At 41.0% G+C, this 15115-nt stretch overlaps 1 protein-coding gene across 2 annotated transcripts in view; it reads left to right on the forward strand.

The window, feature by feature from the left end:
* VPS54 (VPS54 subunit of GARP complex) overlaps positions 1–15115 on the forward strand; it is a 624042-nt gene that overhangs the window by 283181 nt on the left and 325746 nt on the right. For both annotated transcript variants that reach the window (XM_078649430.1, XM_078649431.1), the window contains exon 13: positions 11263–11603. In XM_078649430.1, the coding sequence (XP_078505556.1) occupies positions 11263–11603 (341 nt within the window). The remainder of the gene's footprint in view (positions 1–11262; positions 11604–15115) is intronic.

Raw genomic sequence — 15115 nt, forward strand, 5'->3', positions numbered from 1 at the left:
CCAACATCAGACGGATGGAGGGTTTCTGTGTCCTCACACAGCATGAGGGCTATATTTCATTGTGCATGTCTCTGCAATGCAGTTGGTTTCTAGCCACTACCTGCCAGTGTCTTCTGACTACAGAAGGAGTCTATCCTCTCATACTCCATGTTTCTGCACTGCATTGGGTTTCTAAACCCTAACAGCCAGTGGTTTCTCGCAAAGAGTGGTGTTTTCACAGGTCTTGTTCTGGCACAGCATTACAGCTCTGGTCCCCCACACTCAGTCTCCACACGCTACAGAAGAGTTCTGTTCCCTCTCACTAGGTGCGCCTGTTTTGCACTAGGATTCTAGCCCTTAACATAGTGTTCTCAATGCAGTAGGTTTCCTTTTCAGCTAGCGTTCTCCCATCTCGGGCAGATTCTGCCCACTCTTAACGTGTGCACACACACTGTAGGGGTACTTATCTTCTTTCACAGCTTGTGTGCTCACCTAGAGGAGTGGGTATTTTCCTTCTACACTTGTCAGCCTATAGCGCTTATTATGTTCAGTCATTTGCTTGTGACATCATTTTAAGAAAATGACACCTTGTATCATGCATGTGGTGAAATATTGCATTGAGCAGCAGAAGAGTTGGCAAATTAGTTATATTTTTCAGCTTAATATTCTCACAAACAGTTTAACATCTGGTCACTGCTCTCTGAATTGTATTCAAAGGAAGTTAAGACATCAGCTGCTTTTGGGCTAGGTGAAACCATACTCCTTGGCCATCATTTCAGTAGAAACAAACAAGGTTCAGTGTCTCTGGGCAGTAGACAAACAAGCATGTTACCTTGGATTTTGAGGCAAGAAAAATGTTCCTCTTTATTTCTGTATCGTGGCAATATTGGGCAGAATCTCTAGGGACCCACAACACATTTTGAATAGGACATCAGTTTGTCATTAAGACACAGAGTAAGATCTTCAGATGTTGGGATCTTTGGCACACCATCATCTCGTGCTCTAAGCTGAACGTAACCGATTCCATTTCCAGAAACTCTTGAAAACTGTGTTTTTTTTGTCACCATTAAACTAGAATTATATTTTATGAAGTGAGTGATAAACGGTCAGATTATTTGCCTTCCGTCACATCTAGTTTTAGTGTAACCATTAGTGCAGTTTTTTTTTTTTTACTGTTAGGCAACATTTCAGCGCTATATCTTTTCAATAATTAAGGGGAAAGATGGAAAAGCACAGAGATTGAACTTCAATCAGGGAACAGAAAGTGTGTCTTCACCTTAATCTTGTTTGTCCCAAGTACAGGAGAAATACACTGGAATCTGCTTTTCCCTTTCAGAAGAAGGCAGTGTGTTACAATCCTAGTGCAAATCTAATTTTTAAAAATAGTCAGGCCTCAAAGAAAGCTTCCTTTTTTTAGGAAAACACCTGTCTCAGAATAAGTGCCCATACACTTTTTAACCATCTTTTTTTAAGTTTGATATTATTGGGAATAAAAATAAAAAGAATAGCAAAACAATGATTAAAATAGGTCCTATTTAACATAGTAATTATAAGGGAAGAATAATCTATAAAGGTTATAACTGCCAAGCTGTATATAAAGAGAAATACATGTGCACTATATAAGCAATAAAGGAAAGGGATAAGGGGGAGGACAATATATAATTACTCTATGATGTTAAAATAAGAACATGAATTATAAAATACTATTAAAGTAAAAACCTGAATAATAAATTATTTACCCTGTATTCATAACAATCAGGAAAGACTAATAAACTTGATAGAAATATAAGTGTACAATATATACTAATCATCTGGAAAAAAGACAAAGGGTGAGGTTAAGATGGTTTCCTTACATCATCAGAAACAGTAATTACTTTAACAGCAGAAGAGGCAGATAAAGATAAGTATGTGGTTAATGGAAGCCTTAAGAGATCTCTTTTAATCACTAGAGATATGGGAAAGACATAATTAGTGTCTAATCTATGAAGAAAACATACAGCATTCCACCAGGATCTAAAAGTAACTTCATCGGCTTGTTTCCAATTTGAAGTGATTAAATGAAAAGCAACAGTTAACAATAGATCTAGCAACTTAAAATTTAATGGTGACGATGGTATTTGGGGTGACAGAGTGCGTAAGAATATATTGGTTCAAGAAAAGGGGACTTTAGCTTTGAAAATATTCTTAATTTGTATCCAAACTGACTGCCAAAACTGATGAATAGGAGGACATTCAAGTAATGTGCTTTAAATCTGCATTAGAGCAGGGACAGGACCAACAAGTAGAGGAAGTGTTTGATGAAAAGGATGCTAAAGTCATTGGAGAAAATAACACTCGTTGGTAAACAAAATAAAGAGTTTTGTGGTGTTAGCAGCTCGCAACATTCTGGGAAGCTTAGACCATAACTATCTCATGTTTCAGTTGACCAACATTGTGAGAAATCTTTTTCCCAAGCTAATTCGGTCTTTGATGCGAGTCTGTCTGAGGATTGTAAAGTCTATTAAATAGTGGAAGCACTATCTAATAGTGGAGAAAGCGTAATACATTTTGCAGGGGAATTGGAAGTGTTTGGTAGCGGAAGCAAATATTGATTGAGAGAGGGATGTAAAAGATCAAATTGTGATTTAAATTTAACTAATAAGGACATTTTTTTTTTGAAGGTCAGTAAACGAAGGGGGTTGATTGTCGAGTAGCATTTGAGAGATCCATCACAAATCCATAGAATGCCATTTTTTCCAATAAAAGGTGTGGTTCTTAATTCATAATGATTTATTGTGCCAAATGGGTTGTCGTTGATAAAAATTAAGTGAGGGATAATATGATAATCGGAGAGGAGCCAAATGTTTACGGGAGTGAGAACGAGTAGGAGAATGAAATAATGAGATATTAGCAGTAAAAGCAAGAATCTCCTGAAAATCAGAGGGGGAAATAAAAGATTTCTCTATTTGTATCCACCAGGTGGAGTATGTGGAGAGTTCCGAAGAGAGCCAGCGGGCAGTTTGTTTTAGAGAAAAAGTAGAATGGCATGCTTTAAAATCTGGAAATCTAAGACCTCCTTTGTTAAGAAGGTTAAAGCAATATGGGGCGGGGGTTGTTTTTCCATAGAATTTTTGTCAAGCGAGAGTCCATTTTCTTAAAATAATATGCAGGAATGTGGACCGGAATCATAAAGATAATGGATAAAATCAGAGGAGTGAGCAACATCTTGATTGAATCAATTCGGCCCCACCAGGAGAGTAAAAGAGAATGCCAGCGTGTAATCGTGTCTTTAGTGTTTTTGTAATGTGATCAACATTTAATTTTAATGTTTCAGGAATAGACGGAGAAAACACAGACCCACATATTTTATTTTAGAGGGTTGCCAAGAGAGGCCCGAACGGTCAAAAAGATGCTTTTGACAACGAACATTTAAATGCAGGACCTAACATTTATCAGCTTTAAGTCGATAATCTGATAGTAAGGAGAATGTATTAACCTGCAGAAAAAAGGAGGGGGGGAGGTTTTGGGGTTAGAACAGTATAAGAGAATGTCATCAGCGAAAACAGACATTTTACCTGATGAAGCACAAATTGGAAACCTGAAATACTTGTGTCTTGTCTGATTTTAATTAAGAAGGGTTCTAACGCAATTACAAACAGTAGAGGTGATAATGGGCACCCTTGTCGTACCCCTCTACGTAAAGGAAAATAATCTGAGGCTCTACCATTAACAAAAAATGAAGCTGAGGGGCCAGAGTATAGCAGAGATATTAGTGAAATCAATTTAGGTGAAAAACCAATCCATCTTAATGCGTGGAACATAAAATCCCATTCAATCCTGTCAAAAGCTTTTTCTGCATCTAAAGCAATGGCAGCTACAAGATGATCCAAATATGAAGCCGTGCTAAGGACATTGAAGAAGAATCGAGAATTATCAGAGGCTAGTAGCCTTCAATGAAACCAGATTGTTAAGGGCCTATGAGATCGGGCAGGATGGGGTCAGTGTGCAAAGCTAGGATCTCGTCAAAGATCTTGTTGTCAGTATTAACTAGAGATATGAGAGAATTCTTACAGAGAGAAAGATCTTTATTTTCTTTTGAAATTAAGCAAATCATGGCTTCTTTAAAAGTCTCTTGAGACATACCTTTATGAGAAAATGAATGAAATAGAAATAAAAGATTGGGTAAGAGAGATTTTGCAAAATGGTCATAAAATTCAATTGTAAACCCATCAGGACCAGGGGCCTTCCCTCGACGTAACACTGAGACTGCTTAGGTAATTTCCATCAATGAAATGTTAGTTTCTAATGAATCAAAATCAATGTTAGGGGAAGGTGGAAAAGGAATGGACTGAAAATATGCAGAGAGGTCAGACTGTACTGGTTGTGTTTCTGGAGAGTATACGTTTTTATAGAAAGAGACAAATTTGTTTAAAATATCATTATATTTAAAAAGAAGAGTCTCTGCAAGGCTCTGTAAACATTCTATCTTAGTTCTATCCTTTTTTATTTTTAAATAATTAGCTAGCAGTTTTCCCATTTTATTCTAAAAGATAGTCAATACTAGATTGTGTGTAGTGTGGTGCCGAATAGAAACTGTTTTCCAGAAGATCTGGGTGACAGTCGCCATATATCAACTAATGATTTACAACGTACAGTAGAAGTAAAGTGTGAGTGCATTTTATTGGAAACAAACAGTCAAGTGCCTGTCCAATATGGGATCATACATTTTGTTATAGTCACCACCAAATATTGTATAGTCATCCTCAAATAAAAGCAATTTGTCAGAAATCTTAGTCCAAAAACCCTTATCAACAAAGACGGGCCATAAACATTGAAAATAACTAAGGGTATCTTATCAATAAGACGCTTAACAACAACCCATCGACCTTCAATATCAGATTCTTGATGAACGACCGAAACTTGAAGTTTTTTATGGCAAAGAATCAGGGCCCAATTTTTCTTACCTAAGGCAGGAGAATTTAACACATGACCCACCCAACTTCTCTTCAATGTGGAAGCTTCAGACTCAGAAAGATGTGATTCTTGTAGCAGTGCAATATCAGTTTTTAACTTGCCTAGATGAGATAACACCTGTTGTCTTTTAATAGGATTACCTAGTCCTTTGACATTTCAAGTAGTAACCCCGAAGGTAAAGTAATGATAAGAACATGAACGTTCAATATGCTTACAGTAGTTCTATTAAGACTAGAGTAAATCCAATATAAAAAGAAAAAAAGATATGCGTGGAACATTTGTTTAATAAGAAAAAGAAGCAAAAGAATGATATAGTAAACAATAGAGAAAGAAAAGTGATAAAGAAGAGCCACATGGAAAAACACGAACAAAGGTGAAAAGAAACTAAAAACAAAAAGGCAGTACAAGTCCTAGAATGACGACTGAAGAACATACCTACAAACACAAAGGCGATAGGAGGGTGGCGACACCAGGAGACGACAATGACAGCACACGAGTCCCGTCGGATGCCAGGGAAACCTTGGATGGATAAGGATATCAACAAACCATATGGGAGATGGGGGATGAGAATACACCTGTACTAGGAAAAAGAGAAATAGTATGGATTAATACTTTATAAAGAAGAGAAGAAAAAAGGAAAAGGGAGAGAGAAGACTAAAGAAAAGCATCACAAAATTGAATCAAGAAAGAGACAACATTCAAGGAATTCTACAGAAAGGGGGACACCCATATAAAGTAAAAACAAAATGGCAATCAAGTAGAGTTTGGAGTGTCTATGACATCCGCTCCATGTTGCTGAAGAAATTCCTGTAGGGCCGCTGGTTCTTCATAAGTGGTAGTCTTCTCCTTATAGGTGAGTTGAAAGAGGCAGGGGTGGATTAGACCATATCTAGCATTTATAGTTCTTAGCTGAGGACGAAGGTCCAAGAATTTCTTCCGATGGTGCATGTTGGCTTTAGCAACATCTTGAGAGGAAAAACAATCTATGCCCTCCCCAAAAATTTGTTTTTGGGATGTAATAGCGGACAAGACTTGTAGTAGGACGGTATATTGCAGAAAGAACATAATAACGCCACAATTTTTTTATGAGACCTTGGGACTACGTCTATGAGTCCGTTGTATGTTGAGAGGGACAGTAGTAGTATCCAGAAGCTTGGGCAGGAATGTCTGAAAGAAAAATGTCAGATTGGGACCCTCTATATTTTCAGGAAGTCCATAGATTCGAAGATTATTTCTGCGGTTCCGATTTTCCAAGTCCTCGGTGTGCTTCTTATGAAGAGATACCTCAGATTCCAAAAAAGAGATGCAAGAACAAGTAGATTCCATTTATTGTTCCACAACCAGCACACGTGTTTCCAAAGAAGACTATTTGTCATTCAGAAGTTGCAGTGTTTTTGAGTTTCCTCCATGAAGGTTTTCAAAGCATGAATTTCTTCAAGAATCATGTCCATGGAGGTTGACGAGGTGTGCACTGGAGAAAGGGGGTCTTTCTTAGGTAAAGGGTCAGATTTATGGCGAGATATATCTTCCATGTCGTTGTGAGTGGAATCCAAGTCTGACTTTACAATGCGTTTGGAGGCAGCTGAGAGTTTAAGATTCCGTAATCTCCCCATATACAGTAAAAGAACTGCGCAGACTACAGACTGCAGGCAAAAGGCAGAAACTCCCAAAAAACAAACAATTTCAGTCACACAGTGAGGAGGAGAAAAGAAATATCCAGGAATTCAGAGGAAAACCGCAGGGTCAACCTCCCTTGTTAACAATATCGATGAGGGTTCAATAAACAGTGACAGATATCCATATAAGAACAGCCAGTGGCATATCTGTCATGAGATTGAAGAGATTGTTCCACAGGGAAGAATTACTGAGGAGAGAAAAGATTTTCAAAGAGTAATAAATGGATCTTCTTGAGGAGAGGCATGCCAAAGTCCCCACAGAAGACCATTTGGAGATGAAAATGATGTAAAAATAGCACTGAGATGCTTGAAAGTAAAAGGAAGCTTGTTTGCCTTTTCAAAATGGCGGGCACAACCTTATCCTGAGGAGAAATCTCCAGTGGCCATTGTAGCCCTTAAAAATGCAGAGGCGGGAGTTGTAGAGAGCTGCAGCGACTCACCGGGACACATGAGGGGGAGACGCTGTGTAATTTCGTCCTTCAATGAGTGCTGAAACAGCCTCTGGTCTCAAAAAAGCTCCCCATTACGTCAGAGCTCAGCGCGGTCACGTCATCTTGGATTGGCGCTGAGATCAAGCCCCCGCTTTTCAACCATCTAATTTAGCTGACTCTCAGAAAATTTCGATTTTTCTTTACTTAAACAGTTTCAAAGCTACTTCTGCCTGTGAATTGGACCTTCTTCTCAATATAGTTTACATACATTTTTACAGGATTGTCCATCTTTATTCACAGAGCTGATTCCTTGATGTTCATAGACCACTGTTTTGCATGACATATTGCAGAGAGGACCACAGGTCGAATGAAATTGAAGCCTTCAACAATAAATAGACAACCTAAGCATTTGTCATCCCTAACATCACCCTTGCCTTTCATGCTGACATCCATTGTTGCAATCAAAGGCTCTTGTTAATCTATATATACTCTAGTGGATACATTACATGTAATCAACAAGGACTTTAACTCTTTGGAAATAGTCTATCCTCTGTTGTATAGTGACAATGTCAATACCATATATTCAAAGCATGCCTGCTTAAGATGCATCCTTGCCTTTGAAGCAAAGAATAAACATTTGCCCATGTCACCCTGTACTTTGGGGCTTACGACAAAGACATTTTATTTTGCCTGCGAGAAGAGCTCGGAAGTGAGCATACATTTAATGGCTTGCATGGAAATGAGAACAATCTTTCCGTTTATGGAGTTCTGAATAGCCTTTGTGAGCTTCCATTGTTGGCTTGGTGTCTGAGAAGATATATTGAGGATCAATCACCATATGAACTCTTAGAGTAGATTGCAAAGCATCTATCTCCCACTTAGCAAAAGAACCAAATTTAAAAGAGGTGATGGATGAGTACACCTCTCTGTGGGGGCCAGGTCTCCTTGCAACACAGACTCGGGCAAGGGTAATCCTTTCCCCTTGCACAGGACAAGGTGTTTGGGGGTCCCTAGCAGGGCCCCTTTCCCTTGCGGCCTCCTAGTGGGGGTTGAGGCGGCACCTATAGTTTTGGACAGCTGCTTCAGGTCATTGGACCTTTAACTAAGGGTGGTACCAATCAAAATAGGTTAGGATCAGTCCAGGCAGCCATATCAGCAACTTCATTTATATTACTATCTGAATGCACATGCGGCATTTGAAGTGCATATTCTCTATATTCCATAATACCAATAATCCAATTAATAAGTTTAGTTCTGGAGCAAGGACAGCTGTCACTGCGTTGTGACGTGTCTACGTGGGTCCACATTACTAAACATAAAAGTTGGAAATATTGAATAGTTACCGTCTTGTTTTGCATGCTACACCGTACATTACCAGGTAGCGACTGGGTGATTTAAAGTTGACAGAAGACTCCTGAGATTGTGTTATCCTGGTGCCTGCCTTGCTTCATCTTCACCTTCTATGCTTTCCTCTGTTTGTTTCATCAGTGTCCCATTGTCCCAATGGAGTTGGTGCTGTGCAGCAAATCAGTCCTGCAGACGTTATAGCGAACATCGCCTAGCAATATCCCTGACAATTTATGACCTTCAGGATAAGTTAATCCCCATGTTTCCTAGATTGCTTCATTTCCCAGCCATCCACCCTCTGTTAGAAAATGTTTAAAGAATGATGACCTGCATGACCGTAGTACTTGTACTACTAATGTTACTGGTAGAAAGCATCTTGCATTAGATTAACACAATTGTCAAATGTCATACAAACTCGCAGTCATCTTTACTATGAGAGCCCACAATCCTAACCCACCTCAGTCTAAAGCTCGCATTCCCAAGAGCACTCGAGCCTGGAAAAACCTAGATATCCCTCTATTTATTCATACTCTTACTAATTCCCCTTATGAGGCCTCTTCCAATCCTAGTTTAGTGTCCAACAAGTACCAGGACTGGATCCAGGATGCTGTCAATCAGGTAGCTCCGATCAAACCCATCTTTCCCAACCGCGTTACTCCATCTGCTCAATGGTTTACAGAGGACCTCAGACTACAGAGGCAGTACTGTAGGAACCTCGAGAGACACTGGCGCAAACATTACAGTCCTTTGGACAAGCAAACGTATAAAGACGTGCTAGCTATATATAAGAGATCCATTGTCACACACAAGAGTACCTTCTTCCTATCCCAAATTGAGTCTGCCCAGAACTCTGCCAAGAAGTTGTTCCAAGTAGTTAACACCCTTTCTAATCCCCCGACAGGTCCTTCCATTGAGGCATCTCAAGATCTCTGCAATTCGGTAGCCACATTTTTTGCCACCAAGGTCTCCAATATATACTCCGCTTTCTCCTCCCAAAACCACCCTGAGGGCTCCGACCCCTACCTCCTGTCCTCATCCTCCAGACCGATTTTCTCCAATTTTCAGACAGTTTCGGCTGAACAGATTAGTAAACTTACTACTTCCATTAGGTCAGGCTCTCCTCTAGATCCGTGTCCACCTTCCATATTGAATTTAATCACTGAGGTTATTACGCCTCCCCTCACGGACATTTGTAATTCCATCTTTCTGACAGGCGTATACCCGGAAATATGGGAAAAAGCAGTCATTAAACCGCTGACAAAAAAACCTTCCCTTGACCCCTCTGATTCAGCCAGCTATAGACCCATTGCTTGCCTTCCTTTCCCTGCTAAAATATTTGAAACACTTATGAACCAGCAGCTTTCAGAGTTCATCAATCATCATCATCTCTTAGATGATACCCAATTTGGGTTCAGGAAGGGCCACGGTACAGAAACTGCCCTGATAAAGGCCACTGATGAGATCAGGGCTATCCTAGACCAAGGGGGGGGGCGGGGGCTGGCGGTCCTCATACTTTTAGATCTGTCCGCTTTCTTTGACACGGTCGATCATTCCATCTTGATCGACCGTGTCTCAACCTTAGGGATCAACCATCTGGCTAAGGCTCTCCTCGCCTCATTTCTGGCCAACCGCACGCAATCGGTGACGTTGGGCACGTTCTATTCGCCCTTCTTCTCCCTACCTTGTGGGGTGCCCCAGGGATCATCGCTAAGTCCGACACTATTCAATATATATGTGTCGGACTTGGAAAGGGTCATTAAAGCACTCGGGCTGTGTTTAACCACCTATGCGGACGACACCCAGCTGTTGTTGGCAGTGCATAAGGATGGATCAGCTGTTGCATCAAGATTCCAGGAAGGGGTGTCAGCCATCTGCTCCTGGATGTCGAGTAACTGTTTGAAATTAAACTCTGACAAAACCGAGGTCATGACCTTTGGTAAACTTTCTCCGGAATGGTCTTCCATCTGGTGACCAAGTGAAATTGGGCCACCACCAGTCCCAGTGGCCAAGGTCAGAAACCTCGGGGTCATGTTCGATGACAAATTGTTATTCAAACACCACGTGAATACAGTGGTCTCATCCTCTTTTTACATGTTAAGGAAAATTAAGAAGTTACTCCCATATCTTCCAGCATCAGCAGGAAAAACCTTGATTACCACTCTTATCCTTTCCAAAATTGATTACGGTAACGCTCTTTTCCTTAACGCGCAAGAACAGGTTTTAAATAAGCTCCAATCTATCCAGAATGTGGCAGCTAGAGTTCTGCTTGGCATCCCTAAACACCACTCTGCCTATACGGCCATACGTCATTTGTATTGGCTACGAGTCAGAAGCCGGATCAAATTTAAAGCGCTTTGTATTGCCTACAAGGCTATTCATAACACTGGACCACGGTTCTTGAAGAACGCTTTCCAGATTTATGCCCCTAACAGACCCCTACGCTCATCCTCCACCTGTCTCTTACCAGTCCCACGTACCGGAACCTCCACCTGGGGAGACAGACGTTTTCTAGTGGCGACTCCTAGGCTTTGGAATATGCTTCCTCTGTCCATCAAATCTAGTCCTACTCGCGTCATTTTCCGTAAACTTCTGAAAACTTGGTTATTTGATCAATGATTTTTCTAGCAGGTCTCTGTCCAGGAAGATCCATATGCACCGAGATACCTCAGGGTATTTGCACGCAATACAAATCATGAAAACATAAACATAAACATATGTTTTCAAGTAGTCAACTATTTTTGACATTGAAGCTTAAACTGTGATATACCAGATTTCGAAAGAGCATAAATGCCTTTAATTTGTTTATACAAGTAGCACACCATAAACCTTCTGTTACTCTAATTGTAATTAACATCTTTTTTGTTTTTTTGTTCTAGGCAACATTAAATGCCATTCGCGATGTTGTTCTGTTGGTCCTAGACAAGAACCAAAGATGTAGAGACCTACAGGGAATGTCGGCACAGAAGGGCTCAGGAAAAGTTAACAATATGGACACAGAACTGGCATATTTGACTCATGAAGGACTATTTATAAGTGATGCATTTACGGATGGCCCCTTGTCTTCTACACCAGAGCATGTTATCCCTCAAAGGAACACTTCACCCATTAGTGAGGCATGTGGCAGCAACTCTGTGTCAGATCCAGAATGTACAACAGGATCTTCTTCTAGCAAAGATCGTACCTCCTCTTCAGTTACGAGAGGAGGAGTAGAAATAATGTGAGTAAACACATATATTCTATTGCTGTCTTAAAATGTTTTATTTTCTGTACTTTACACTATGCCACACCATACGTACATTAACTGCACATTTTCTTAATTCATTCATGAGCATCCTACTAACATTTCTTTACAAGAACTGTAGTTGTTTATAGCTCTATCATTGAAATTAGTTCTGTGGGTTTGGTAATGTTGCAAGAATATTAGTTCCCTTCTCCATGAGGTGTAAGCCCATGTGGCTGTTTACATTGTGCATGATAGTTTAGCTAATTTGAGAGAAACAATGGTTCAATGGTGGCCTAAATAGGTCCTAAGAAAATAGAGCGTATAATTAAGTCACGCTTGGGAGCTGAATATGCAGGGAAACATATAGACAGTCATTTATTTTCAACTCTTAACGTGTAAGAATGCGTTTCAGGTGCTCACATGAGTGACAAGGTGCATAACGTGACATAATTGAACAAAGTGAGACAGAACGAAATGTCACATAACAACACGGTATAGTCCACAAAGCTATATACAATGGGGTGGGGGCATTTCCTTGGATGGGTCGGCGACGTTTCGATCTATTATAATTTTAGATCATCATCAGGACAGGGGAGCTTCCTGAAACTGCAATAAGGTAAGGTAAGTGAGATTAGCAAATGGCCCTATGTAGGGCCATTTGCTAATCTCACTTACTCTATGCCTCTGTACTCTACACCACAACACTCTACACCAGTCCACTTGACTGTACCCTGAACAACTCAACCCTGCACCACCCTATCTCTGCAACACTTCACTCATTGCCACTTTACTCTATGCCACTATTCTATGCCACAGCACTCTACCCTGCACAATTCCATGCCACTGCACTCTATGCTACTAAACGTTACACCAATCTACTCCACTGTATGCCACTCCACCCTATGCCCCTGCACTTTATGCCACTCCACTCAACTTTGCACCTACTCTACTCCGTGCCATTGAGTTTGATGCCAATGCACTCTACACCACTCATCTCAACACCACTGGACCCTACACCACTGCACGCCATGTCACTCTACACCTTTGATCTCTACATCACTGCACTCTACAGCAGTGTTTCCCAAACTGTGGTCCGTGGACCCCCAGGGGTCCGTGACACCTTCCCAGGGGGTCCGCAGGTAGCAGTTTCAAAAGCACTTGAAAGTATCTTGTATAATTAGCAGTTTTCAAACAACAATAAAAGGGTCAAGATAACACCAGTGATTAATGTGCCTGCTGGGGAGAGATGAGAGTTGTGTCAAGTGGCAGCCTTGAATTATCTAATGTAGCACAGCGGGTTAACATGCTTACTGCAAAGAGCATGTATAATGCATTTTAAAAAACAGAGATTATTTTGGTACTGTGCAGTTCATAAGTGACAATAGTAATCTATCACAGTGAACTGTCATCAAAGAGCTGCTTGCAAACTGCAAAGTACAAGTTAGTGACATGTTTTTTCCCAGTCATTATCCTGATACTGCTAAAAAGGTTTATTTGGGTGGAAATACATTTTTATTGTTAACGTCAATGCTAACCACTGTGTAATGTTCTGAATCCTGCATGTATGATTCACAGTCTCTATATGTGTGTGATGTAAAGTGCTCTCTCTCATGCAATGGTATGAGATGCTATAAAAAATGTAATACATGTGAGAGAGGGGCTATGAAGAGATGAGAGGTACTGTTGGAGGGTGATAGTGGGGGAATCATTGAAGAACCCCAAAAAAGATTGTCGTATTCTGGTGCAAAATAAGGGCTTAATTTACTATTCTTTAAAAGCTAAAACAATGCAATATGTAATGAGAACTGTGTTGTAGATTGCACCATTGTATCCTAAATGTTTTTTTTAGGGGGAGCATCCCAAAGCCCCCTTTGTAGTGGTCAAGCTCACTCACTGCACTAGGTGTGCACCCTATGGGAACTGGTCCAAAACCTTTGCCAGAGCTGTTTTGGGTTTCCAGTCTGGCCCTGGCAGGAGCAGGTGCCTCGTACTGCGAAATAAAACCAACCATTTAAAAGTTAGTCACGGAGATGCAGCACCAACCTTCCCATCAATTTTCTTAATTTTTTCCAAATATAAAATACAACAGAAGTGGCAGAGAGAGTTGTCAGCCTCTTTGGCGTAACGACAGGCTCCGTCACTTCAGAAACGCAGGGCTGCACCTATTTTAAAAGAATATGATGCAGCCCTGTGTTTCCCCTTCGCTCACGCTAAACTTAACTTTGTGACGCCAACGCAGGCACCCTTGCACCATAGTGCAAGGGTGTCTGCGTGCAGGGGAAAATTGTTTATGTACAGTAAGGTCCCCCTACCTGCACATAAACAATTTCGAAATGCCGTTTTGTCACTTCTATATGTGCTGCTTAATGCAGCACACATGGAAGTTACAAAATGTCATTTTTAAAAAGATTGTTTATGTGCAGGAACGTAAACAATCAAAGGGTTTCGCAAAAACGAGGGGAATTAAAGCATTTCTCCTTGTTATGCCAAGTTGAGACCAGGTTTTCCCTGGTCTTAATTTTGGCGCTGCCTCCCATTTACACTGCCCTTGTTAATAGGGGGCAGTGTCGCAATCAATGGGTGTTGCGGTGGAACGCCCACCGCAACACCCACTGCCCAACCCTTTCACGCTAAACATTGGGTGAAAGGGGGTGTTATTTACAAGCCAGTTTTAAGCCATGTTAAGTGGCTTAACACTGCCTTGTAAATAAAGCGAAGCCCCTGTCACCATGGGAACGTTGCAAAAAGTGACGTTCTCATTGTGATAGGGGCTTGGAAATATGCGCCTAAAATACTTACTAATCGGAGTATTTGTTTTGTGTGCACACTTGTGTTTATTTTTTTCAAATTACTGTTTTAATGTTTGAATTTTAAATCCTGCAAATTGTATGGGGGTCCCAGGCTTCCAGTGGTTACTCCATGGGGGTCCCCGGGAGTCAAAAGTTTGGGAACCACTGCTCTACAGCATTCTTCTCTGCACCCCTATACTCTGCACTAATACACCTAACAACACTCTACTCTTCAAGACTGCACTCTCTGCCACTGAACCCAATGTCACTCTATTCTGCACTACTGCACTCTATGCCACTGCACTCTTCTTTGCACCACTCAACTCTCACTACCCTCTGCACCACTCCACTCTGCACCACTCCACTCTGCACCACTCCACTCTGCACCACTGTAATCTACACCACTGTACTCTACACCACTGTACTCTACACCACTGTACTCTACACCACTGTACTCTACACCACTGTACTCTACACCTCTGTACTCTACACCACTGTACTCTACACCACTGTACTCTTCGCTACTGTACTCTTCGCTACTCTACACACCTGTAGTCTACCCTGCACCATTCCACTCTGCCGTGCACCACTCCTCAGCACTTCACTCTACTCTGAAACTAATCTACGCCACTGCACTTTACACTACTGTACTCTGTCACTGTACTCCACTATGTGCCACTCCACTCTACTCGATTGAACTCTACACCACTGCAATCT

This window comes from Lissotriton helveticus, chromosome 6, assembly GCF_964261635.1.
Source record: "Lissotriton helveticus chromosome 6, aLisHel1.1, whole genome shotgun sequence".
NCBI classification, from domain to species: Eukaryota; Metazoa; Chordata; class Amphibia; order Caudata; family Salamandridae; genus Lissotriton; species Lissotriton helveticus.